Source organism: Microtus oregoni, unplaced genomic scaffold (genome assembly GCF_018167655.1).
Source record: "Microtus oregoni isolate MIOR12 unplaced genomic scaffold, Mior012 000065F_ref0000479, whole genome shotgun sequence".
In the NCBI taxonomy this organism is placed as follows: Eukaryota; Metazoa; Chordata; class Mammalia; order Rodentia; family Cricetidae; genus Microtus; species Microtus oregoni.
Window position 1 is genome coordinate 946,649 of NW_024543875.1, and position 26,619 is coordinate 973,267.

A 26,619-nucleotide genomic window follows, 5' to 3' on the forward strand; every position below is an offset into this window, starting at 1 on the left:
AAAAAAGTGAGTTAAGTTGCCAAAGCCTAACACACACACACACACACACACACACACACACACACACACACACACGCAGAGAGAGAGAGAGAGAGAGAGAGAGAGAGAGAGAGAGAGAGAGCGAGCTATTAACTGAAGGAATTCCCCTGAAAATGACTCCACAGAAGCATAGATGACTTGAAAGAAGGGCTAAGCCTAATTTCCTTAAGACCAAGCCTGAGTGGGAACGGAAGGCTTTCCCACTTGTGGCTCAGCCTGGACCTGGCTCAAGGCGGCTTTGGAGTCCGGAGAAGAGCAGAGCTCGGGTCCAGCCTCCTCTGAGAGCCTCCGAGGATTGAGAACTGCCCCGGTGCCAGCTCGGGAAAGGGGCGGGGCCTCTCGCATCCGCGGCCACGGCCCCGCCCTCCGGAGCCCCCCCACCCCGACGCCCCGCCTACCGGGCTGTGCCGAGGGCGCGGGCGGCCCGGGCTCCTGTGCGGCGGCTCCGCTCCCGCCTTGGCCGCGGCCGCGCGCCCTCCCTTCGGGGAGGAGGAAGAGGAGGAAGGAGGAGCGGCTTGAGGAAGGCCGAGGGCGGCAGTCGCGCCGCGGCGGGGGAGGAAGCGGAGCCGGCGACCGCGGGGGTGAGCGGTGCGGGGGGAGGGGGGCGGGGGTCGCTGGTCGCGTGCGGCCGGGAGGGCGGCGGCGGGAGGGAGGCCCAGGCCCCGACCCTCGGCTCCACGCCGGGCCCGCCGCCGCCGCCGCCTTTGTTGCCCGCGGCCCGCGGCTGTGCGAGACCGGGGTTCGGCGAGGCCTGGGCGGCGGGGCCTGCGGGCCGGGCCGGTCGGGGTTCCCGGAGCGGGAGCGAAGAATCGTCGCGGCTGTCCGGGCCGGGGGTGGCTGGGCTGGCGTCCCGGGGCCGAGGTGCCGAGTGGACCCGGGACCCGGTGGCCGCGCGCGAGGGGCCGCGGGAGGAGGGCCGTGGCATTTAAACTGCCCTGATCCCGCACAGGCCCTCTTGGGCTCCCGGAGTTGGCAACTTCAGGTACACACACACCATTGTGGCTCTGAGCAGCACAGTTGCTGTTCCCCAGAGCAGGGCCTGGCCCCAAACTTGAAAGAGTTTGTGTGTACCAACTTAGTGTGTAGTCAGAACACGATTTGGGGTGCTCATCCCCACTTTTTGTAATTGGAGACGGAGGTGGAACTGGGGCTTCCGGTGGGGAGATAATGTTGAATTCTTGAAGGTCTCACTAAGGCAACAGACTGCTGTGCCCGAGGACTGTGCAGTATACTGATTACAATTATAATGCGAATTAACACACCAGAGACTTCCCAAATTCAGTTTTAATTTATAGTGTTCCTTGGAATAAAGATAAACTTGTAATCAAACAAAGGTAAACTCCTGCCTACACAAAGGTGAAAGAGCAGCCATAGTAGGCAGCTGTTTAGTTTTTTTAACCCACCAAGCCCCACCATGGACCACGTAGTTTACTTGAATAAATGAATTTCACTTGGAATTCTCAGTGCTGTGAAGGCAGTGAAAAACACGAGTGGTACTGTTTACAGGTTTCACGGATAAAATCCAAAAGAGGTAGTTTATAATCTGTGACTTTCTTCTTCACTGATTTCTCTCCAGTGCTTTGTAGATGGATGTGGGAAGAGAGGTTTAGGATCCCTCCCTGCCCCAGGAAAGTAGGTCACCTTAACCTTTTGGTTCCACCACTCTCTCTAACCCTTGTTTATTTGAGGGCATGACACTCTGGACAGTGGGCTTCATAAGGGATATAGGAGAGTTTATTATCCAGGACTGAACTGGGTCAGACTGTGCCAAGTTTTTTACCTGAACCTTTAGCTTTTCTAGGGCTCCGTTTAGCATCTCCTTAAAGACTGTGCGTGTTTGCTTTTTACCTTTGAAGACATCCTCCGAGTTGGTCCCTGGCCCTGTTCCTTTCCCTTCTGACCACAGAACTAAAACACTGTCTCCCTCAGGAAGTCATCTGAGTGCCCTCCCTTGTTAGGACACCTGCAGGGAGTGGCAAGGCAGGGATTTGGGTGCCAGCCGAAGCACAGGGTGTGGTGTGGAAAAGTGCTGCTGTACCAACTGGATTCCAAGTCATTTACCTTACCATGTTCGTCTCCAGCCTTGCTTGAGCACGGAGACGCCGTTGCTTTTAAGAGCTGCCCTTTTTCAGAGGACAGAAACCACTTGCCTTTGTAACCTTCTTGTGTAAGTTCATCTTTAGAGAAAACCCTGTTATGTTTTGCCACTGTGGGCAGTTTTAGGAACCTCTTGGTTTGCTCACAGAGGTAGTTGTGTAATCTTATTTAAAACTTCTGAGGTCCATTTCTGAATTCTTGGTGGTCACTGACACCCAAGAATATGTGTTCATGAGAAACAGGGCAATGCACACATATGTGGACGACATATGTGTGTGCAACTTCTCTTCTGACCTCTTGCTGTTATAAAGGTGGTACTCATATCTGTGGCACCTGTGTCCTTTTGCAGAATTGTTATTTTCATGAGAAGTCAGGGTATGGCTTTCTTAAACTGACTGTCCTGTTGATATCTGAATGACCAGACCAAGTTTAAGATTTCAGTGTCCATAGTGCACAGAGAGGACATGACGTGTTTTAGGGTGTTCGTTTGCTAGGACTATGACCTTGAACAGGCTTTGGATCTCTCAAGTCTTACTCCTCAGATGGAATCTATCTCACACTTATAATATGTATTTTATTTGAAATAAATCCAGAGTCTTAATTGGGCTACAGGATTTCTACATCGGTTTGCACCTTGTCTTACACCACAGTTATATCCTGACCCTTCAGTTCCTCAGGATTCCACGCTGTTCTCCAACACCCAGCTCTGATACACTGGTCCTATTAGCTCTCAGTGTGTACCAGTGGCTACTTATATGGGAGGGTTTTTCCTAGGCCTTCAAGCCAAGTGTCCTTTCTTCAGAGAACCTTCCTAAGTACCTTGGAGTAACAAACTGGCATGTTTCCTTTAGACATTGAGTTCTAACTGTTCTATTCTCTTCTTTCTGCTCTGTTCTCATACAGGTTCCATGAGGGTAGTAGCCTGTGATAGTCTCTTTTCCCGTTGTGTCCCCAACGCATTCCATGGAACTTGGCTACTTTCCCTTTTTTGTCCTTAATGTATCCTGTGGAACTTGCACACTGAACAGGGACCTGGTATGCAGAAAGTATATGCAGTTCTCATCACATTAAAGAAAGAGGCTCACGGTGTAGATGTTAGTTAGCCTTTGGTGTTGTTTGTCTTTGTTTAGGCTGATCTGCACAAATGAATAAATCATGACACTAGTAAAATCAAAACCCTTGTGTCCACATGACATAAACAACCCTTCACAAAGAGAACCATTTCCCCGTGGAGCCATAATATGTGTGAGTTACTCATGAACCAAACCAGCTTATGGCACAGATGGACAGATCTGCCTCACTTTCGTTAAGTGTGGTTGTTTGTCAGTGTGGAGAGTAACTATTCTGTAACATATTTCCTCACTGTTCCTTTACATAGCTTTGTGAAGTCAAGCCTCAGTTCTGTGGATCCTTTTGGCAGCCTCACTTTTTAACAGATAATCAAGCAAGAAGAAAAAACCAATTTGTAATTAGACATGCCAGACAGTTAGAAGACTGATTGCAACAGTCTTTCACTGAAATACAAATCTAGATTGAATTTTAACACTTTGATTTTGTAGAATAGCTTTTTAAAAAGTTATTTGTTTTATTTGTAAAATAATAGTTTCTGAGAGATAAGTTGAAAAATTGAGAGTGCATGTGACTAGGTTGATGTTTAGCATATTAGCAAGTGATAATAGTAATTAGTTTAAAATATGCTTGAGCTGCTCAGCAGGAATATGCCGGGAGCCAGCAAAGTCTCCATATGATAGAAACATTCTTGCTAAAGAAGTCCAATATGGGAAAAGGGTATAAAAGACAACATGGCAAGAGAAATAGACATGACGGGGAAGCGACTGGGCGTCCGCACAGATAGCTGGTAGAGTGCAAGTTGCTGGGATGTGTGTGGGGTCACAGATCACAGCGTGGGTGCCAGTGGGAACTTGGCTGTGGGTTCAGTAGTCTTAGGCGGTATGAGCCCTCTCCAAAGTTCCTTGACATGTGGTGTGAGGCTGTCTTCCTTCTTATAGCCACCACACTAAAGTATTGCCTTAAAATTTTGAAGACAGATTATCACGTTTTCCCATAGCCAGCTCTTGGACATTAGAGAAGAAAAGAAAGAAATGATGGACTATAAGATGTCACTGAAGACCTTAGTGGCAGTGGGAGCTTGTATTTAAACTATTTTTTATCAGAAAATTAATCATTTAGTTTTGATCTTTGTAATTACACAGATAAGCTTGGTTTACGAAGTGATTCAGAGAGCCAGTCTTTGCTGTAGACCTCATTCTGACCATAGTGTCAGAAGTCTTAAATGGTTGAAGCAACAGGCTTAACAAACAGATCAAGATAAATTCTCATTTGTGATGTAATACTTTGCATGTGTGTTATTTTATCTTGATATTTATAATGCATTATTCTAAAAAGTTTAGCTTTGGGTTTTTTGTTTGTTTTGTCTTTTTTATTTTTCCAGACAGGTTTCTCTGTGTAACCTGTCCTGGAACTTATTTTGTAGACCAGGCTGACCTCAAACTCACAGAGATATGCCTGCCTCTGCCTCCTGAGTGTTGGAATTAAAAGCATGTGTCTCTATGCCCAACAGGCTTTGCTTTCAACTGAAATACTACCTTCTTTAATTAATACTTGTCTGTTGGCATCCCTTTCAGGGATGAAATAAACAAACCACATTTAGGGAATATTGTTACCAAATATCACAGATTGGCAGAATAAGTGGGAAGTGTCTGGATTTTTGTGCTTTTATACATCTGTAAAATTATAATTTCAGGCTAGACGGAGTTCAACAGATTATAATAAGAGTTCATTCTTTTACAGATGATTAAATAAGTAAGCATATAAATTCTGACGAGTGTTTACACAGTAAGCCTAGTTGTATGCCAGTTCTCTAGAGGGTTTCAACACGGGATCTCATGCACACAGCTCTTTAATTTAACCCTGGGAGGTGGACACTTGTACTTCCGTCTTTATGGACAATCATATGGGTTTGGCTGGGGAGATAAAGAAGCAGACAGAAAGTGCCTATGCATCAGCACAGAATTCTTCTTGTTTTCCTTCTTGAGTTGCTAGAACTCACACCTGTAGACATTCCTGAAAAGTGAGGAGGTAGTACCTTTTTGGTTTTGTGTCAGAAAATGCTTGCTCTGGGTATTTGGTTTTTAGTTTAGCTATGTATAGAATTTTAGGTATAATTTACTCAAGAGAAATAGATTATGTGGCACTGATGGGTTGGATTTGTCTGCTTTTCTGCATTTACTGTCCTATGACTTCAGTTTGAGGCACTGTTAATCCTCTTCCCAGAATCCATCATATGGGCTTGCAAGAATGCCAGAGAATGTGGAAGATTCAAGGAGAGTCACTGAACAGTTGGGGTGACGGTCTTGGAGATTTGAAAACAGTGCCACTGTCACCCAGCCTTCACTGTTACCTTGGGCCAGCTACCACTTGTTTATAGCAGTTGTATGTGTCTAGAATTTTTTTTTTGTAGTTTTTGTATTGTCTATTAAATGTTAAAACTTCACAATGATATATTGTTTTACGAATTCTTATTGGTCTTAATAATAAAATCTCGGTAAATGCTGCAAGATCAGAGAAGCAGAGCAACCAGCCACTAGTTCTTAACCTCTACTGAATCCTCAGACCGAATGCACTGAGCTCTTGTCTCCTCTGTTTTTATTCCTCTTCGCTCAGCCCTTCCCCTTCCTGTCTCCACTGTCTAGTGCTGGGATTAAAGGTGTGTGACTCCCAAGTACTAGGATTAAATGTGTGAGCCATACCACATAGCTCTGTTTCTCTTTTAGATTGGACCAATTTTGTGTAGCCCACTGTGCCCTTGAACTCACAGAGATCTGTCTGCCTTTGCCTCCTGAGTGCTGGAATTAAAGGTGTGTGCCACCACTGCTTGGCCTCTATAGCAAACTAGTGGCTTAGTTTTGCAATCTTGTCTTCAGGCTTTATTTGTTAGATCCCAGATGAGGTATCATATGTCTTATCATTATTCTTTTATTCTTAGAATATAATATTCCATTGATTTTAAACTTAAAAGACTTTAAACTTTTTTTTATAATTTCTTCCCCCTCATTTTCGTGAGTTTTCTTCTCTGAAGCTCTTTGTTGGCTACAGGAAGTCGAGATTGGTTTATTTATTAGTTATTTTCTCAGGTTTTCATGTCAATCTTTTGGGAGTGTTTTTGTTGTTGTATTTAAATGTTTCACAATGAATTTTGGTTTTCTTAACCTCCTGCACCCCTATAAGAATTGGGACTTGTTTCAAATTTGTCATCTTTTCTCAGGCCTGTTTCTTTTTGTCTTCCCTCCTAGAAGAATTGAATTTACTTGGTTATATTTTCGCATGCTAGATCTGGAAAGCAGGACTTGGCACATCGAAGGCAGGTGCACTGTCACTGGGTGCCGTAGCTCAGGCTTGTCTACGTAGATAACATTGCTCCCCTTGGTCATATTTTTCTTCTGCTTTCAGGTTTCATTGTGTATGGGGGAATGGTAGTATGCTCGTCAGATTTTTGTCAACTGGACACAAGCTACTGTTATTTGGGAAGAGGAACTCTACATTGAGAAAATGCCTCCATAAGGTTTGCCTGTGGGTAAGTCTGTAGTGCACTTTCTTAATGATTCATATGGGAGGGCCCAGCTCTTTCGGGACAGTAACACTGGACAGGCGGTCCTGGTTGATAAAAGAAAGAAGGCTGAACAGTGAGGAACACTGGTAAGCATTGTTTCTTCATGGCTTCTGTTCCAGTTTTCCCAGGTTCCCGCTTTGAGTTCTTTCTCTGACTTCCCTCTTTGGTGGACTTGATCAGAATGTGTAAGCCAGATAAACCTTTTCCTCCCCAAATTGTTTTTGGTCATGGTGTTTTATCATAGCAATAGAAACTCCAGCTAAAACAGGTAGCAGTTAACATGTATGCTCTTTCTTGTTGGTGATGGAGATTTTTGTTGCTGCTTGCTTTTTGAGGTAGTTTTGCTATGTTGCCAAGGCTGTAACTCACTGTTGTCTAGGCTGGCCATACACCCTTGTGCCTCTGCCCCAAACTTTCAGGCCTGTACCACATACTCTCCTCAGAAACTAGATGGTTAGTCAGTCAGGACTTCATAAAACTAGCAGCTAGCTGGTTTACCACCTCCCCCCTTTTGTTAGAGCTCAAACTCAGGTCTCAGTTATTCATGTTAGGCACACAAGTATTTTACCACATTCTGTATCTCTTCCTGAAGCCTGTTGGTCTACATTGGTCAACATGAATAGTTTTAAGTTGTATCTATTTTTTTGGAGAGATCAGTTGGTGGACATGTGCAGATTAGATAACAATTTATAGAATTTGGTTTACTCCTTCCACTATTTAGATTCTGGGAATTGAAAGTTGGGTCATCAGGCTTGGCAGTGTCAGTATGTTTTACCTGTTGAGCCAACTCACTAGCCCACGTTGTATCATTTTAATAAGTGGAAAGACGCCAGATGTGGTGGTGTAAACCTTTAATTCCAGCACTTAGGAGACAGAGGCAGGCAGATTTCTGAGAGTTCAAGGCCAGCCTACACAAAGAAACCCTGTCTCCGGGATGGGGGTGGGGGAATCTGAGTTAAACTTTTTTACTACATAGTTCAGTGCATTGAAGAGATTTTTATTTATGAGCAAATTACATCACATCTCTGGAGAAAATGCAAATTCTTGAACAAATCACATAGTAATATTATTTTGTTGTACTGCAGTAGAATAAAAACAAGCTGGCAAAATACAGATCTTTGGATTTTATGTCATTGTTCAGTTTGCCCAATTCTTAAAGAACTTTACCTGGCAGCTAACCTGAAAGGTTGTACTTATTTTATAGGCAGTGGCAATGGTGGGCTTTATGGAGAATGTGAAATATTTCAGCCAACATCATTCTGTTGATATTTATTAAAATGTTATTAAAATGATATTTATTAAAATTTTAATTTTCTACTGTCAGTTATGACAATGTATTAGTGAATTCTATTAAAACAATTATAATTACAACAGAGGACAGGACTTACGACATTATATAACCTATCACCGAGTATTACAATGGATCTTTTCAAATAGTCAGCTGTAATTGTGCCATAGTCAATTAAAGTAGGTGTGTGGGAATCGTTAGGATCTTAATAGGAAGTCCGGTAGAAGCACATAATTTCCTTTATCAGTGTTGCCCTGGTGCCATGGGTTTGAGGAAACAGTTTGTTAAAATGTCTGATAGTTGTTTTATGGCTGACCTGGCCCAAGTATATAGGTGTGTAAGTTGCCATATGTTTTCAGCACAATCACCAATTTCCAGCATGAAAACTGGTGTCTTTCATTGTGACACTGTCCAGAGTAGGCCAGACCCCACAGGTCAGAACTCAGTCCACAGACTTCACCCATTCAGATGCCAGCGAGAAGTCCTGGCCAGCTGTGCCATCTTGCTGACTGGTCATTAAGTCAGAGGTTCCTGTAACAACCTCTTCAACTTCTTCTGATTAGATAACATGGAGAACTCAGTAAAAGCCAAAGTTTGTAAAAAAGATTAGTCAGTAGGGGCCTCTACAAACATTGGCTGGTGCTTTCTCATGTATTAGTGTTGGGAGCCTGCGAGTAAGCCTACTTAAAATTTATTAAGACTTTTGCTGTAATTTTAAGTTGTCTTATTTTCTTTTATGACAATTTTATGTCCATTTTTCTTTGAGGTTATATATTTTTAAATTTACTTGTATAGCCCTGAAAATGTATTTCTTATGCTTCAATTATTCTTATTTGCATGTACATGCCAGACATTGTGAAGCTGGCCTGCTACAGATGTGAGGTCCCAGAGTACAAGATGTCAGCAACTGCCCTGCCTTTCTGGGGCACCGGTGCCTTTTTTATTAGAGTACAAACTAAGGAGACCCAGGGGGAGGGCGAGGAGACGCTTTAAGATGCTGTTCAGTAATCCAGGAAACTAGAATATCCTGACAAAGGCAGTTAGATTTCGGTATGTATTGAAGGTGGCTGTGGTTTGTCTTTCATGACATTGGATATGAAGCTTCAGATAAGAAAGGAGCCAGGGATGATTCTGAATGCTTTGGTCTGAGACCTTGAAAGAATGAGGTAACTTTAAGTGAAGTAGCTGTAAATGGAAGTGAATCCTACAGGTAAAGCAGATTTGGAAGTAAGGTTGAAAACATGCAGTTTAGTGTAAACCTGTTACATTTCAGCCATCGGCATGGTAATGTCAAGAAGAAAGGTGACTATAATTTGACTATAAATGGTGAGATAGGAATTTGGGAGCGGATGACCCATAGGTACTGTCATCATAAGTATGACAAGGGGGAGGTGCTTAGTCTTACCACAACTTGATATCCCCTGCTTTGTTGATACCGATGGGAGGCCTGCCCCTTTCTGACCAGAAACAGGAAGAGTAGATGTGGGGGTTGGGGTAAGAGTAGAGAAGAGGGGTAAATGCAATCCTGATGTAAATTAAATAAAGAAATTAAAAGAATAACTATAAAATTGTTTAGTGTGTGCATACAGATGAAGGAGGGGGCATCTGCGTGTTAGGGTGCTCCATCAAGAAGAGGCTGGAGTGAAACCAGCATGGGAGTCTAAAAATGAGGTGCCCTTGTAGCAAAGGCACAAATGGGTTGAGTTTCAGTAGCATCTTGGATAAGGGCTGAGCAGTTGGCTTCTCCGTGATGGAAATGGCTGTGGCTGATAAAAAGACCCTGGAAAGCAGGAGCTGTTGATGCTGAGTTTACGACGATCTCTGGGGAGTGCTGGTGTGAGGGGAACATGCTCTAGGAACATGGCTTGCAGAAAGTGAGAAATAACATTTTTAGTAATGACCCAATAAAGGGGAAATGCGAAGACAGGCTTTGATGCCTTTAGAAAGGAGTGAGGAGCTGATGTGGAGCAGACACTGCTAATTATATTGACACATGGTAGGATCCACGATTTCCTCTTCTTCATTCTTGGGTGCTGGGCTTTGAACCTAGGACTTCGTGCTTGTTGGGGAGGCTCTCCACAATTGAACTTTAGTCTTAGCTGTGAAGTTTCCTCTTGATGACTTACTTTCTCTGAAATTGAAGATGGAGTATTTAAATGTGAAGACATACAGGTTGAATGGTCAGCAACAAAAGAGAATAAACCCAAGAAAAAAGTTCTAGCTGTTATTACTCGGAGATTAAGAGCACTAGCTGTTCTTCCAGAGGACCCGAGTTCAATCCCAGCAACCACATGGCAGTTCACAACTGTCTGTAACTCCAGTTCCAGGGGACCTAAGACCCTCACATAGATATACATGCAGGCAAAACACTAGTGCACATAAAAATAAGCAAATATTTAAAAAATTAATTCTCAGAAGTGTGGGTCCCAAGAAAAAAAGGAGTCCATTCTGAATGACTGTTTTCCCAACCATGTTTAGCCATGTGGGTGCAAGTGTGGCCTGGGGAAAGACATAACCAGTGCTCTAGTATAGAAGTGGAAGGAGGGAGCAGAGTGGGGATCTTCAAGGGAGTGACTCCAGTGCTATAAACTGAATAGGGAGGCTTTGCCATTGTTGTCATTTAAACTTTGAATATGTAAGGCCAGTAGACCATGACTCACCCTGTGTGTGTAAAATCTTTTGTATATATCAATATAAAAATTTTATGTCAGATTTACAAAATGTTCCTTTCCATAAGATGAAAAGAAAGAGGAAGTTATCCAGGTTTTACTAAAGCAAAAATAATAGTCTCAATCCATTGTCTTACTCTTTGTTTCTGAATTTGTTTGTGAAATATCTTGACTTTCAAAAAGTAACCTTCTGATTTACTTGAAACTGGTAGATTTACTTGACCATTCCCAAGTAAAATCAGTTTTCAGAAAAACAAAAACCTCATAGACTTTATTCGATTAAAAACACTCGAAGTTCATATTGACTAACATGTCTAAAGAATGCTGCCGTCCAATAACAGCTCCTTCTGATCCACTTTACTCTCTATTCTTTCTACATAAGTGAGACCACACTTTACATATAATTTTATTTCCTGTGTTTTCCACTTAACAAATGAACACTATGCGCTCTCTCTGTGTTATTTATAGCTATATAAATACCAACTTCAGTGGTTCTCCAGTCCCATTGTGTAGCTGTGCCAGCATTTGTTTTAACTGCTCTCATACTGTTGGACATTAGGATGTTTTTGATTTTTAAAGCTCAGGTATTTTTAATCATAATTCAGGGAGCATAGTTACTTCGTAAAATGTATAAAAATAGTGTTGCCAGGAGAAAGTATGATAATTTTTAAAAGTTGAATATTGCTGAATTAACTTGCATAACTTCATTAAGATACTTTTAAGCAATAGCTAGTTAATTAGAAAATTTTTGACTGACTTGGAAAATGCTCTTACTGTTTTCTTATAAGGGTCAATATTTTCTGTGACACCAATTAGTTATCCAAGTGGAAAAATTAATCCCTACCTTATATAAATCAATATTAGACTGACCAAATACTTAAATATAAATGACAATTTTTTTTGTAGAAAATACAGGCAAAACTGTGTTTTAGTGTCAAAAGAATTTCTTGAGAAAATAAAAGGGCCGAATAATTAAAGTGTGTTAGAGAGACAGAATCAGAGACAAAGATAAAAACGGAAAGACACAAGCATTATGTAGCAAGCGAAAATGCAGAGACAAAGCAGGAAGCAAGGAAATCTGTGGGACTGATACCGAGAGATTTCTAGGCATCTAGAATGTCCCTCTTTATAGAAATTGATCATTCCTGTTAAACAACTTGTTCATGGGGCATGAAATAGCTCAGTGGGTAACAGGGCTAACTATGAGGGATGATGATCAAAATTCTATAGGAAGAGAGAATACAACTCCTACAGGGTGTCCTTTGGCTTATACACACACACACACACACACACACACACACACACAAATCTTGACAGCATGATCCACATACAAACACATACAAATACAACTTGATTATAATGATTTCTACATGTTGTCAAGTTTCGTTTGCTGATACTGAGTCTTAAGGCCTTTTGGATCACCAAGGAATAAATGTATCTCCAGTTGTCTTTGAGTATTTGGCTTTGGTATCAGGTAGTACTGACTGCTACGAGTGATTTACAAAGTATTTCTTTCTTCTCTGTTATCTGAAAAAAATTCATTAGAGATTTTTGTTTCTGATTTTGATTTCTTTTCAGAGTTTGAATATTTAATTGTATGTAGTGAGATGACCTAGGGAGGAGTCACGTCTGAACACATAGCTCTTGTTCTTTGTGTTCCCTTAGAGTACATAACATGAAGGTCATCTTTTTATTTTTCTAACCTTTGCATTTGGCTGCAATCTATCACAGTATGTTAGGTGTGAAATTTTCAAAATGTTGGATTTCTTTTGTTTCTAGTTTTGGATTTTTATTTTTGGGATCTTCAACCTTCTAACCTCTCACCCTTTCTCTTTTTCTTCCTTTTCCCTCCTCTCTCCGTTTCTTCTCTCTTTCATCCTTTCTTCTCTCTCCCATTCTTTTATCTCTCCCTCTTTTCTCCCCTTCCCTTTTCCTTCACATTGGGGATTGAACTCAGTGTTGATTTTGTCAGGAAACAGTGTCTACCAGTGAACTAGGTGTCTGCTTCATTGAAATCTTTGCATTAGTGAATTGTCTGTTTCTCCTTTCACACCATTATGTATTTGGGGTTTAATGTTAAATGAATATGCATTTATAAATACTGTATCTTTATGATGTGTTAACCTTCATTTCATTTTAAAATGTTTATTCTCTAGTAGTACTATGTCTGAGTCTCTAGTAATACTTACTCTCTTAAAGCCTGTTTTTTTCTGATGTTAATTGAGCTATTAGCTTTTATGGTTACTCTCTTGGTATAGTCTTTTGTATCCTTTCAAGTGATGTGCATCATTCCACTGTAGAAGAACTTATAGATAGCATGTCTTAGTTTGTTCTCTGTTACTGTTGTAAAACACCATGGCCAAAAGCAGCGTGGAGAAGAAAGGCTTTATTTGGCATACATATCATGGTTTACAGTCCATTGACAGAAGTCAAGATTGCAACTCAAGGCAGGAACCTGAAGACAGTTACTGAAGCAGAAACCCATGTAGGATGGCCCCTTACTGGCTTGCTCAGCCTGCTTTCAGTACAAATCAGGACCACATACTCAGAGGTTGCCCTCCCCATAATACCCACACTCGTGCCATTCAAGAAAATGTTCTATCTGTGATGGTGCGTGCTTTTTAATCCTGGCACTCTGGGAGGCGGAGGCAGACCAGACTTAGAGTTCAAGGCCAGTTTAGTATGCACAGTGAATTCCAGGACAACCAGTGCTACACAAAAAGACATTATCTCCAAAAACAGCCCCCTCCAATGAAGAAAATGTCTCCACACACTTGCCTTCAGACAATCTGATGGAAAAACATTTTCTCAGTTGAGATTCTCTTGTTCCTACCTATGGAGAGTAAGACCACTACCACAGTTTAAAGCCAAATTTGAAGCAAGCAGTAATTAAACACTGGCCAATAGATGGATTCTGGTCAGGTCCATACCCAGGTTCCTGGGAAGTGGTCCCAAATCATGGTTTGCAGCAGCTTAAAGGAAAACCTGTAATTCATTGCATTTCCCATCAGGTCTAGTCAGGGATAAGCATACATCCTGACATACCTCCAGCCTACATCCAGTCGGGCAAGTGTATATCGTGACATAGTTCTGTCTGTGACCCTCCTGCACACATGCAATCAAGAACATCTGGTGCAGATGGGTCAGACAAACTTGTTTAGGGGAGTGAGAACATGTGGCTTGTTACCTCCCACAAACAGCAGCCTCCAACATTTCAGGAACTCTCCGTCCTTGAACAAGAGGCTTGCAAATCAGTGCCGTTTTTGTTTGATGGTTCTCAAAGTCATAGTAATGAAAACTTAGAATGTAACTAGATTCTCACAGTTCCTCTTCTCCAACGACCCTGTTTTACATCAAGGTTACAAGAGAGTAACCTGCACATCACATAACGTTATTATTCATTTTTATTTATTTATTCTGACAGTCCTTTAATTAGATTAGGATCTATCAACTTTTTCTGTAAACTATCAAATATGTTAACTTTTGCTTGCTATAGAGCCTCTGAGCTCCTTGTTTTGAGGAAGCAGCTGTAGACAGTATGTGATATACAAGTGTGATACTTGCTTGATAAAAATAATTTACAGTCACAGAAATTTGAATTTCATGTAATTGTCTTGTTTTGATTTTAGCCAGCTAGTAGTAATACCATAACTAATTTTCCTTGACAAACATATGAAAAGAGTGATGATCTGAGTTTTGCCCACAGAGTACGTTTTGGGCCATAACACTTTAAAAGTTTAGTCCACTTACGTGTAACATATTTATTGATGTTGTCACATTCACATCTGTCATTTTGCTAGCTCTTAAATTTACTTCATTTTATATGTTTCCTATATTAAGGGAACACTTGTGTTAAATGCATATTTTAAATGTTAACTTCAGGCTCTCAGAGTACTTTGTGACTACTTCATGGACCCTTAGTTATTTCTTACCACAGTGTACTTCAAAATGATGTTAAATCTGGTAAAATTTGCCTCTTCCCCTATGTCCTGCTATTCCTTTGTGTTGTTTTGCATACATTGTATCTAGTGTATGGTATGTTTGCCTCCCCCTGCCCTGCTGATCAGTTGTGTTGTTTGCATACATTGTATCATCTAGTGTATGGTATGTTGTTTTGCATACATTGTATCTAGTGTGTGATGTTTTGTATACATTGTATCTAGTGTGTGTTATGTTGTTTTGTATACATTGTATCCAGTGTATGGTATGTTTCCTTTCCCCTGTGTCCTGCTGATCCATTGTGTTGTTTTGCATACATTGTATCTAGTGTATGGTATGTTTTGCATACATTGTATCTAGTATATTATATGTTTCCTTTTCCCCTGTGACCTGCTGATCTATTGTGTTGTTTTACATACACTGTATCTAGTGTTTGGTATGTTGCATCTCCATGAGTACTACAGTTGATTTATACTTTCCTATGTCCTTTAAAGCAGAAGAATGAGAGAAATGAGAGGATTTAAATTAACCTTTACTTTTATCACTTCCAGTTATTGCTAAGTGACACTTTCTCTGAAGCACTTTCTTCCTGATGTTTGTAGTTCAGACCTGCTAGCTGTCCAGCCTCTTCTCAGTGCATGAATGTTTATGCTCATGCGAGTTCATTTTTCTTGATTACCCACATTGCTTTGACTGTAGAATTCTTGGTAGCAGAATGTCCTTCAGCATTTAATGTGTCATCCTACTCCCTTCTGGCCTCCCTTGTCTCTTTTCTATCTCTGCTTCCCTTTCTGATGAGTCCTTCCTCTGTTGCTCTGAGCCTTGCCACCTCCTGCATAGACTGCTTTTTCCTGAGCTTAGCTTCAGTTACTTTGTGTGTGTGGGGGGGGACTTAAAAGCCTCTTATTGCATCATGATACAGGTACCCCCTAGGCAAATTGCTGTTTTTGCCTGTATTTCTGGATGGGGCATCCAGAGCACTAGGAAATAAGTAGTCCTGAAATGACTCAGTCAGGCTTATCCATCCATTCTCTTGATTTTGCTGTGAATCGACCTGCTTCATTCATGTTAGCATGTTGAAATAAGTGGCCTTTCCAAGTCACTCACCGAGCTTTCAGTGCCTGCATGCTACTCAGGGTTCCTCGTGGACTTTGGAGACATTATTAAACTGTCTTGGAATGATCAAAGAAGTGAAGGAAACGAAGAAACGGGTATAAATTAAGGAAACTTGTAGGAATCATATGAGTGTTGAAAACACTGTTTTGGGTGAGTTCAGGTATCAGGGTGTTAGACGTCAGGGATTTGGCTGGATGAGGTGTAAGTTCCAGGGAATAGACTTCACCACAGCTGATTGAATTGTTGAATTGGAAAGGAAACTGCTGGTGAAGTGAGTGTAGGATTTATAGAGTGAAGTCAGACATGAAGACACTACTGGGCATTGTGACATTTAAAACTAGGAAGACTTGGGCATGGCTGGAGAGGGCCTGAGGGGAGTACCTTTGGCAGAGCCTTGTCTTGAAATTCACTGTTCGACTCTGGCAGGTAAGATAACTTGGAGTAGTTGTTCAGTTCTTAAGTTAAACCTGCTTAGTTGTTACAGAAAGTACCGGAAAAGGAAAATGGGCTTTCTGACAATTTTCCTGTCCTTTTAAGGTATAATTATTATTATCTATGTATCACTTGAGATGTTTAGGTATAAACATACATACAAATAGGGCCATCTTTGCATTTTGTTTTTTAGCTTTCTTTTTCTCAGTAATGTTTCTTGAACATCTATCTTCACCTGTATGATTTACTAAACTAGTCTGTAGATATTTGATGTATGTATGTTGTTGTTTCTACAGTTTAGACTAAAACTGTGTTTTTTCTAAGACGATTTATGCATTATAAAGGTGTGTGTCATGATTAAATAGACTTTAGAATCAACTGATCAGGTGTGCCAAGTGTCTTAACAGTGTTTGTGCCTCAGTTTCCCTATTTATTTAGTGGAACTATTACTATTTACTACTAGCTACAAGCATGTAGGCTATTGCTTTAAGCACATCTCATATATAGGCACATTTTAACTTTATAAGTTACATGAGTGGTAGATTTAGTTATGTCTAAGATAATGTAACTTCTAAGCAGAGCTGGGGTATGCACAATCTCAGTCCAGTTCTACAGTGTCATAATTGCTTAATCAAACTTACAAGGTTCTAAGATGATAAGAACTGATGAAATAGTATATTCAAAAGACTTAGTTCTTCTGTCCCTCTGATAAAATGTAGCTTATATTTACCACATTAAACAGTGTAAGCAACAGTAGATTTGTTTAAACCAAATGATAGAAGGACATTGTTGTCTTTATAGCTTTGGCACAAGAACATATCCAAAAAAACAAATTGCTAATTGAATGTCTGTTTGGTTAAAGCATATGTGAATTGTATTTCAAGTAATTTTACAAAGCTGTTCCCAAATTCTGTGTTGATGATGTTATAGTGTTGAGTTTGGATATTCTTCCCAATGTCTTGCTGCTGATTTAACTACCAGATTCCTGGGTGAAGGTGTTATCTTTTTTATATATAATTTATTTTTATTTTATGTTCGTTGGTCTTTTGCCTGCATGTATGACTGTGTGAGGGTGTCAGAAGCCCTGGATCTAGAGTTACAGACAGCTGTGAGCTGCTATGGCCATCTCTTCCTCTTTTTAATTTTTCCCTCTACCCACTGCACTCCTTTCTCAAATACATGACCTCTTCAATTACATGCATATATGCACAAGCATAAATACAACCTTTTTAGTGTTGCTTATATGTATATGTGTTTAAGACTGACAACTTGAGATCGGACCATCTATCCCCAAGGACTTTTCTAGTGGGATCTGTGGTGATATTCACAAATGTGGTTTTTGTAAAAACAAAAACAAACCTTTTTTGGTGTTGTATGACAAACTAAAGCTTAATATTACACAATCATTTAGGAACATTGATTCAAATGCAAGATACAATTAATTTGTATGAAATAGAGTGAAAGTAAAAATCTCGATACAATTTCAGATTTTCCGGTGCAATTTAACTTTTAAGAAACTATTATCTAGCCGTGGTGGCACATGCCTTTAATCCTATCACTTGGTAGGCAGAGGCAGATGGATCTCTGTGAGTTCAAGGCCAGTCGGGTTTATAAGAGCTAGTTCCAGGACAGGCTCCAAGCTACAGAGAAACCCTGGTTTTTTTTTGGAACTGGAGAGATTGCTCAGTGGATAAAGTACTTGCTACACAAATGTGGATGCCAGGATATGGATCCTAGAACCCATGTGAAAAGATGGGCGGTGCAGCCCACCGTCTGGAACCCGAGTATACTAGGGGCCAGAGATAGACACACTCCCAGGTCTTATTGGAATATTGAGCTCCAGGCTCAACCAGAAACCCAGTCTTAATAATAAACTGTAGTAGAGGAAGAGATTGCAGCCAAAACTTCAAGTGTGTGGATGTGTGAACAGATACATACACACAAATACATGAAACAACTGCTCCTTGAATTTGATGAACTATCAGATAAAAATATGCACAGGTATATAAAAAGTATTACGCAAACTATCTTCTCTTCCTGTGGTCTCTGTGTGTTGAATTTCTTCTTAACTTTGGAATAAAGAGCACATTGAAAGATGAAACGCAGAAGCAGATGTATGCTCAGCTGTGTGCTCTGTTAGCACAGGATTTTCAGTAATGTGAAGCAGTGCTACTTCTCTTTCTCTGTTTTTACTGTTTGAAAAGTTTAGTTCTTTCTCAGGAAGCCGATTTATGTTAATGCGTAATGAGTATATTAATGTTTCTAAATAGACAGATAATTACTTTTAAACTCAGTTTTCAGGACAAATTTCAACAGACACAGAATATGGAATTAAAACATTTTGCTATTCCCCCAAAGCATTTTTCTTCTAAGAGACTAAAACGTAGATATAGGTCTTCTAAGAGACTAAAACGCAGATATAGGTCTTCTAAGAGACTAAAACGTAGATATAGGTCTTCTAAGAGACTAAAAACGCAGAAGGTGGAAAGTTTAAGGACGCTGAGAGTGAGGACTGCACCTGTAGGCAGGGCGTGGGGCGTAGGGAAAGGAGCAGATGATTTAGCTTCATTGCACAGGTTTTACTTCCTTCTTGTAAAAGGAGAATAATGGAGCTAGCTACTTTGTTAACTTTAAGTCATTGTTTGACTTGTCTCTAGTTTTTGTATTAGATGTTAAAAATGAATGGCACACATAGCCACCTGGAACCATCCTTTTAAAACGAGGTGGTAGCACCCAGAGTGCCCCCCTCCCCGTAATCTCAGCACTTAGGAAATTGGAGGCACGAGGCTCATTGAGTTCAGGTTTTTTGTTGGAGCACATAGTAAGCTTGAAGCCAGCTGGTCTACACAAGATCTTGTCTTTAAAAAAAGTGTAAAGTAATTAGATTTTTTTTCCTGTTTATACAGTATTTTTCTTTTATTTAAACAGTTTTTAATATTTAGTGTGTGTGTGCTTGCATGTGTCACAGTTGTTTGTATGTAGGTCAAAGGACAGCTTGGAGGTCATCAGGCTTAATGACAAGTGCCTTTACCTGCTGGGCATCTCACTGACCCTGTAGAGTTGTGGGTTTTGGCGGCGGGGGGGGGGGATTTTTATGTGTAAAACCTTTTCCCTTGAACTATCATGCAAATTTTCAAGTGTATACGTAAACTTAAAACTTTGAATTAGAAAAATGGCAAGATTGATTCAAAACACTTACTTGGGCACAAGACAGATGGTAATCCTATAAAAAGATGACATATATTTTTGGAAGTGCAAACAGGAAAATAGATACTCTTTAAAAAATTGTAGAGTAGTCTTTGCCTAGAAGATGCAGGAAAAAAAGATTAAAAAACATATGGCTTAATTGAACTTGTTTCTGATATCTGGGATTGGATCTTCTCCTCTTAATACTAGAATTGAGTTGCACATGCATTGATAGCATTTTTCAAATAGATATCTGCCAAGTGCTTTTCTCGTCTGTGGTATAGATATGTGGTAGTGGCCAGCAGGACTGTTTTAACCCCAGGTTAGTTAAGTTACTGTCTCAGAATCCGCTGCTGAGTCTGCTATCTGGGAGTTATCTTCTACACCTGGGGCAAGACCAAGTACTCAGTGAGTTCATTCAGAGTACAGCTTCATGTTTAAAGTAGCTTGTGCTCCAAATATTTGTAAGTATTCTATTTTTATAGTATCTTTCAATAACAGTGTATGACCGTGAGACTTCTTTTGCTTTTTATTAAGGTGATGTAGCTGTTCCTGATAGGTTGTCTAGTCTGAGTGGTTTCATTGAGCATGATTTCATGCAGATTCTGTGTACACACAACCACCTGCTCTCTGTGGTTAAAGTTGAACACTTCTCAGATTCTTTCCTTCCCTGAGCTCCCACCTGTGTTACCAGTGTGTTCCAGATAACTTTGTATTCTATCATCCACATATCTGTCTCTTCTACTGCCTTACTTCATAACTAACATTCATGTTATTGCACTGTGTTGTGTGTGTGGTCACTACTAACGCACTGTAGTTGTGTGTTAGTAAATCAGAGTAAGTTAGAGCTGTGCTCTGCTAATCAACCGAGTTGCACTAAGCTGTGGGTGGAAAGGTTATAGCATTTCTTCCTGAAACATACATTCTTCTTCTAGTCGGGCAGTGCCCCTGTGATGGCCAAGAGCTGTGCCTTCAGGAGTATGAAGGACCATGGAAAAGACGTGTCTCACAATTCATGTGCACGTATTTGAAGTGTAGACTTGTTCTTCCACGGCATTAGCAGTGCCCTCACTGTGACTTGCTCCCTCAGCCTGGTGCAATGGCAGTGGACGAGCCTGGTCAGATAGAAAAAACCCCGTCCTGACCTGTATAATAAGCAAAAAAACAAAAAAACCATGGGGTAAATTAAGGGCCCAGTATTTCCCTGATATCCAGTATCTAGCAGGCAGTTATCCAAATCTTCAGGATGAAATTTCAAAGACTAGATTTGGGCACATTTGTTTTGAAGCTTTAAAAAAAAATTGTTATGTTTTATTTGAAAACTACAATGTTTAATTTTTTTTTTCTACTTTGTTTTTCTTTGTTTTTCAGAAAATAGCTCCAGAGGTTAAATGAAGCTGGGCAGAGTTCATCCATGAGGCTTCATAGTTCCTGCCGGTGTTTGGGGATAGCTGCTCCAGAGAGAAATTGACCCGTTAGGATTAGGTAGCTAGTCACAATGAAGAAAATTAGTCTGAAAACCTTCCGGAAATCTTTCAACCTGAGTAAAAGCAAAGACGAAACCGAGTTCATGGTGGTTCAGCCCCAGACCCTCGCTGGCGACTTTGTGAAAGATGACTCTTTATTTGGGAGCTGCTATGGCAAGGACATGGCCAGCTGCGACATTGGCGGTGAGGATGAGAAAGGGAAGAACAGGTCCAAAAGCGAGAGCCTGATGGGCACCTTGAAGAGGCGGTTGTCCGCCAAGCAGAAGGGCAAGGGCAAGGGCGGCACTGCGCCCACAGATGAGGATACCTTTTCCTCTGCTTCAGCGCCTGGTGGCCTCAAGGATGTGCGTGCCCCACGGCCCATCCGTTCCACATCACTGCGCAGTCACCACTACAGCCCCACACCCTGGCCGCTGAGGCCCACCAGCTCAGAGGAGACATGCATCAAGATGGAGATGCGGGTGAAGGCACTGGTGCATGCTGCCAGCCCGGGCCCAGTCAATGGTGTGCGCAAGGAGCTGCGGGAGTTGCAGCCCAAAGAGCTGCGGAACCTGCAACCTAGGGAGCTGTTGCAGTCCAGGGAGCTGTGTGACCAGCAGCCGGAGCCACACCCTGAGTCCCGCTGCAGCCCTGGTTCACCCGGGGACCTGCGCCTCCATCTGGAGGAACACGTGCCTGTAGTTATTGGACTCATGTCTCAGGACTACCTTCAGTACACCGTGCCTTTAGAAGACGGGATGTGCCCTTTGGAAGGGCCGCGCAGCTGCTGCCTGGACACGTCCTCACCCATGGAAGTGTCAGCCGTGCCCCTACCCGGGGCGAGCGCCTTCTCCGAAGACGACAGTCAGATGGACCAGGACCTGGTTGTAGCCCCAGAGATCCTTGTGGATTCTTCGGTGAACAACTTGTTGATTGGCACCACAGGAGTCATGTTGCAGAGCCCTAGAGCAGGTCATGACGATGCCCCTCCCCTCTCACCATTGCTACCTCCAATGCAGAATAACCCAATCCAAAGGAACTTCAGTGGCCTCTCGGGCCCGGATGTGCACATGGCTGAAAGTGTGCGTTGTCATTTGAATTTTGATCCCAACTCTGCACCTGGGGTTGCCAGAGTTTATGACTCAGTGCAGAGCAGTGGCCCCATGGTTGTGACAAGTCTAACGGAGGAGCTGAAGAAGCTTGCAAAACAGGGGTGGTACTGGGGTCCCATCACACGCTGGGAGGCAGAGGGGAAACTGGCAAATGTGCCAGATGGTTCTTTTCTTGTTCGGGATAGTTCTGATGACCGTTACCTTTTAAGCCTGAGCTTTCGCTCCCATGGTAAAACACTTCACACTAGAATTGAGCACTCAAATGGTAGGTTCAGCTTCTATGAGCAGCCAGATGTAGAAGGGCATACGTCTATAGTTGACTTAATCGAGCATTCAATCAGGGACTCCGAAAATGGAGCATTTTGTTATTCAAGGTCTCGGTTGCCTGGATCTGCGACTTACCCCGTCAGACTGACTAATCCAGTGTCCCGGTTCATGCAGGTGCGCTCTCTGCAGTACCTGTGCCGCTTTGTTATACGTCAGTACACCAGAATAGACTTGATTCAGAAACTGCCTTTGCCAAACAAAATGAAGGATTATTTGCAGGAGAAGCACTACTGAAAGATTGGGAGCCCTGCTTCTTGCACTTTGGGGTTCAGAAACAAGACTGGAGTACAGTTTACAGACTTTTATCGCCATTGAAGTCTTTGCTGCCATAACTATTTTAGTTTTTACGTGTGAAAGAGTCATCAGTTTATTCAGGGGTGGGGAAGTGTCTGCAAGTTGTCTTGAGTTTATTTTGATTCTTTGGAAAAGGATGTCTTGAGGATCTAGAAGTGTGAGTTATCTTTCTTTAATGTGCAGAATAATCACAATGTGAATGACCAGATTCTCCTTAACCCCCTCCCCAGTCCTTTGCTGCTATCCACTGTGATTCTTATGCATTAAAGCACATTTCATGTGTATTTAACCCTAAGTAAAGTTGAATGAAATGTAAAGAATAAAAATTGTTATGACGTTAAATGCCCAGTTGAATAAATGTGTGGGATAAAACATATCTACAAATACACTGAAAAATGATTTCTAACTCTCACACTTTAAAAAAGGTTTATTCAGAATTGTGAATTGACACAACCTTGTTTAATGGAATGCAAATCTGCAACATATCTGTACAACACTTTTCTAAATTATTTTTTAAGGATGTGATAATTGTTTTGGTTGTGAGAAGTTGAATTTCTGTTGCCTTCATTTTCATCTTGTGATTTGTCTCTTTTGATAAATGGCCTTACATTAAAAATTGTAAACAAATATATACCCAATTTATAAATTGTTGCCTTTTCTGTCATTAAACTCGGGTACAAATTGGCATAACTTAAAGCCCTGTAAAGCCCAAACCATTGTTACAAAAGTGAGATGACCCTGGTTTCTCGTGAGCAGTGTGTGAGTGTGTGAATGAGAGATTCTTTCAATTAAATATTTTATCTATGATTTCTTTAGTCAATACTTTTTTCCATAAACTTGACAAAACAAGTTTCATAAATGAGTTGTATTTTCTTACATTGAAGTTTATATAAAGTTGTAAATTGATTTGAATAGAAAAGTTATTTTAAAGTTGACTTACCTTTCTTCTTTGTAGTCATTACAATGTGCTGGGTTTGACCATTCTGCCCCCAAAACAACAGCCCTGACTGACGTCATTTAAATAATTGGAAATTGTGATGTGCGTGAGAAAAACTGAAAAAAAAAATCAGATTTGCAGAGAGTTTCCTGTTGTGATTGTCCTTTGAAGATAGCATTTTGGTATATGCTAATTTTGCTAATTCCTAAGTAACTTGGCTTCTCTAGTTTTTTTTTATCATTGTGTTAAGAAAATGGTGTGCCAGGTTTTAAAACTTATTTTGGAATGTAGTTAAGTTCAGAGTTCTGCAATGGTGTTATTAAAAATATTAAGTGCTAGAATTTAAAGATTGCCCCATTCAGAAGGCATTTGTAGCTATACATGCTTAAAGAAAAATCACAAGGGTAAAGGTCTTAGGTCAAACTTTCTGGCTTTGTCATCCAAACATATCCTTCTCTTTACATTTTTCTCTATTTTTCTAGGGGTAGAATTGAGATATTGCAAGAAAAGGCACAGTGCCATTGTGTTACAGTGGTAATGGCATTTTAACTTATAAGGAACAAGGTACTTACTTTTGATGGGATGTTGGTTGGACCTTGTTACAAAGAATTTCGTTTTCTAATGTGTTTCATCTAATATGATGGAATATGGAGTATACTGTAATAATACAAGCACTCATTATAAGCTATTGGAGTAAGAACTATTGCAGAGTTGTAGGCTTGTTATCAAATTAATGCAAGACACTTAGCTATTTTTTTGCAAAACTATTTATTTTTAAACAGCTGAAGATATATCTATGTGGGTTGAAAGTCCCTGCATCTACGTTATATGGTAGGTATTGTCACATAGTTACTGTATTGATGGTGAATGTCAAGAGGCTTCGTGTCCTCAAGATCATGGCTCATAAAAGTCTCTGGACTGTCCCCAACATGTCTCACATGAACATAGCTTGTGTCCTACTCTTTCTCATGGTGCACCGTGTTAGGGTCTACCCATTAAAGGCCAAGATTATTCTGATGTTCATGGAAGTCTTTCTAATCAGTTTTGTGCTACTTTGTAGGGAAATCTTTATTACGAAAAACAACTTTTGATGAACTGTATTTTCATACTTAACAGGACCTGTTGTAATTCAATTTGAAATCATCAGGTTCCAATAGTTGATGAATAAAAATTGGCATTTGTTGAGAAATTGGATTCACAGAAAGGTGTATTGTCAGTATTTTTGTGTTTTTGTAGCCAAGACATTTATTTGACTGAAGTGGGAAACTGGAACTCTGTTAAAAATGGAAAGAGAAAGACCAAGTCCTTGTTTTGTATCTTGGCTTAGATAGAAGTTGGTTAACTTTCTGGGATTCTTTGATCTTAGACTATATAAACACAGCCATTAAGCTGTTCTTAATCTGCACATTTAAAATTCCTAGGTTAAAGCAAGAAAATAGCAAGCAGGAAAGCTGCATCCATTTGTGACAAGTGAATTGGTTTTTGTTTTGTTTTGTTTTTAACTCAAGTATTTCACCACCAAACGTGCTGGAGGCTGGAAGTTACTTGGGGCTTCCTAGGACACTTAACACATTTTTATAAATATGAGAGCTGCAGAAAGTACTTGAAAAATACCTTGTTTTCTCTGAGGAAGACTTTTCTTTTTACTTGGTGCAATAATCTGAAAACTTATGTCACATATCACAGTAAATAACCACAGAACTAAAAATAATTTTAAGAAAACCAGCTACATAGGGCAACCATCTTACTGTTGAATAAAATCAAGTGCCAAAAAGGCTAGCTCATTGGCATTAAGATAAAACAAAGTATGTGTCATAGTTTCTGAGCCAGTATTACTGAAACAGTATGGAAGTTATTGAAATCTTACAGGTTTATGCTGTTTCTTTCCTAGTGCTAAGTATCTAACTGCTTTCAGGAATACCAACTTTAATTACCGTACATTTCACATTGTATATGAAAGAAACTTAAGAACGATTCAAAATAATATATTTTGATTTAAATCTGAATTTCTTTCATTGAATGTGAAGTGTTAATTAGAAAATGGAATGACACTACCAGCAATAGACAGTTTTGTTGAATATTCTTTAATGAAGAACAATAGCCAGTCCCACAAATAACTTTAAAGTTCTAAAGGTATTGGTACGTTAATAATAAAAAAATTGGTTTCTTTTAATACTTTTTTAATCCTTTAAAGTTTTTATAACATCCTTTTTATTGATTAGTCATAACAAGGCAAATATGTACTTTTGTTTGAAAAGTGATCCAAATTCTCCAACGAGAGAGGATGAGGAGGTCTTAGAATTTCCAAACAGTATGTATTCATGTTGGGGTAAAGAAGTCTCATAGTTGGTGTGCTGTGAGATTAATACCTGCAATCCAGATTGCTGTAGTTTACACTTTGTACGTTTCAAATCAGGTGTGTACCGTTTGTACTGAGAACACCACAGAATGAACTATCCAAAGTCCATTGATTTAATGTGTTTTGGTTTGTAAGCGAATTATAGTAATTTCTTGCACATTTTTTTGGAAATCAATTGTATAAAAATTTATGTATCTGCTTCTAGATACAGTGTGTAAATAAAAGTTTGGTTCACAACATCTGCCTTGTCATCTGTAACATCCAGGTGCAGGTTCTGCCTTAATTAGCATATGATTTGCTGGAGAGTTTATGCATGGTTCATCAAGTGAGCACTGAAGAGTGGGAACATCTTAGTAGAAAGGGAAACGTGAAGTGTCATTTAGGATGCCCAACTAGTGGTCAGTTGGTGTTGATAAGTGGCAGTGGTTAATCTAATGACTGCAGTGAGTTGAGAAACCAACTAAAAGACTAAATTACAACTAGCAAAGTACTAAAATCTTACAAAAAGCAAGTTAGGCAAAGTGATTATGCTTGTCTAACTATGAAATGTTTGTATTAGGATATTAAAAGACATCTTATTATTTAATAGTATTTTACCAGAAGAAAAATCTATAAATAAGAAAGGTTTCCAATATTCACTGAATTTCATTGTCTGCTTTGTAAAAATTTGTGTGTGTGTGTGCGCGCGCGTGCGTGCATGCACACAAGCTGAGACACAGAAGATATCA

The 26,619-nt window shown here is 40.4% G+C and overlaps 1 protein-coding gene across 1 annotated transcript; it reads left to right on the forward strand.

Moving 5' to 3' along the window:
* Positions 1–434: 434 nt before the first annotated feature.
* Socs6 (suppressor of cytokine signaling 6) lies at positions 435–26,128 on the forward strand. Its single transcript, XM_041640833.1, has 3 exons — positions 435–620; positions 6,607–6,730; positions 20,768–26,128. The coding sequence occupies exon 3, from the start codon at positions 20,895–20,897 to the stop codon at positions 22,533–22,535; it is 1,641 nt and encodes a 546-aa protein (XP_041496767.1). The 5' UTR covers positions 435–620; positions 6,607–6,730; positions 20,768–20,894; the 3' UTR covers positions 22,536–26,128.
* Positions 26,129–26,619: the final 491 nt, after the last annotated feature.

Excerpts from the sequence above, each read along its gene's own strand:
- Socs6 (XM_041640833.1), top strand. The coding sequence starts at position 20,895 with ATGAAGAAAATTAGTCTGAAAACCTTCCGGAAATCTTTCAACCTGAGT.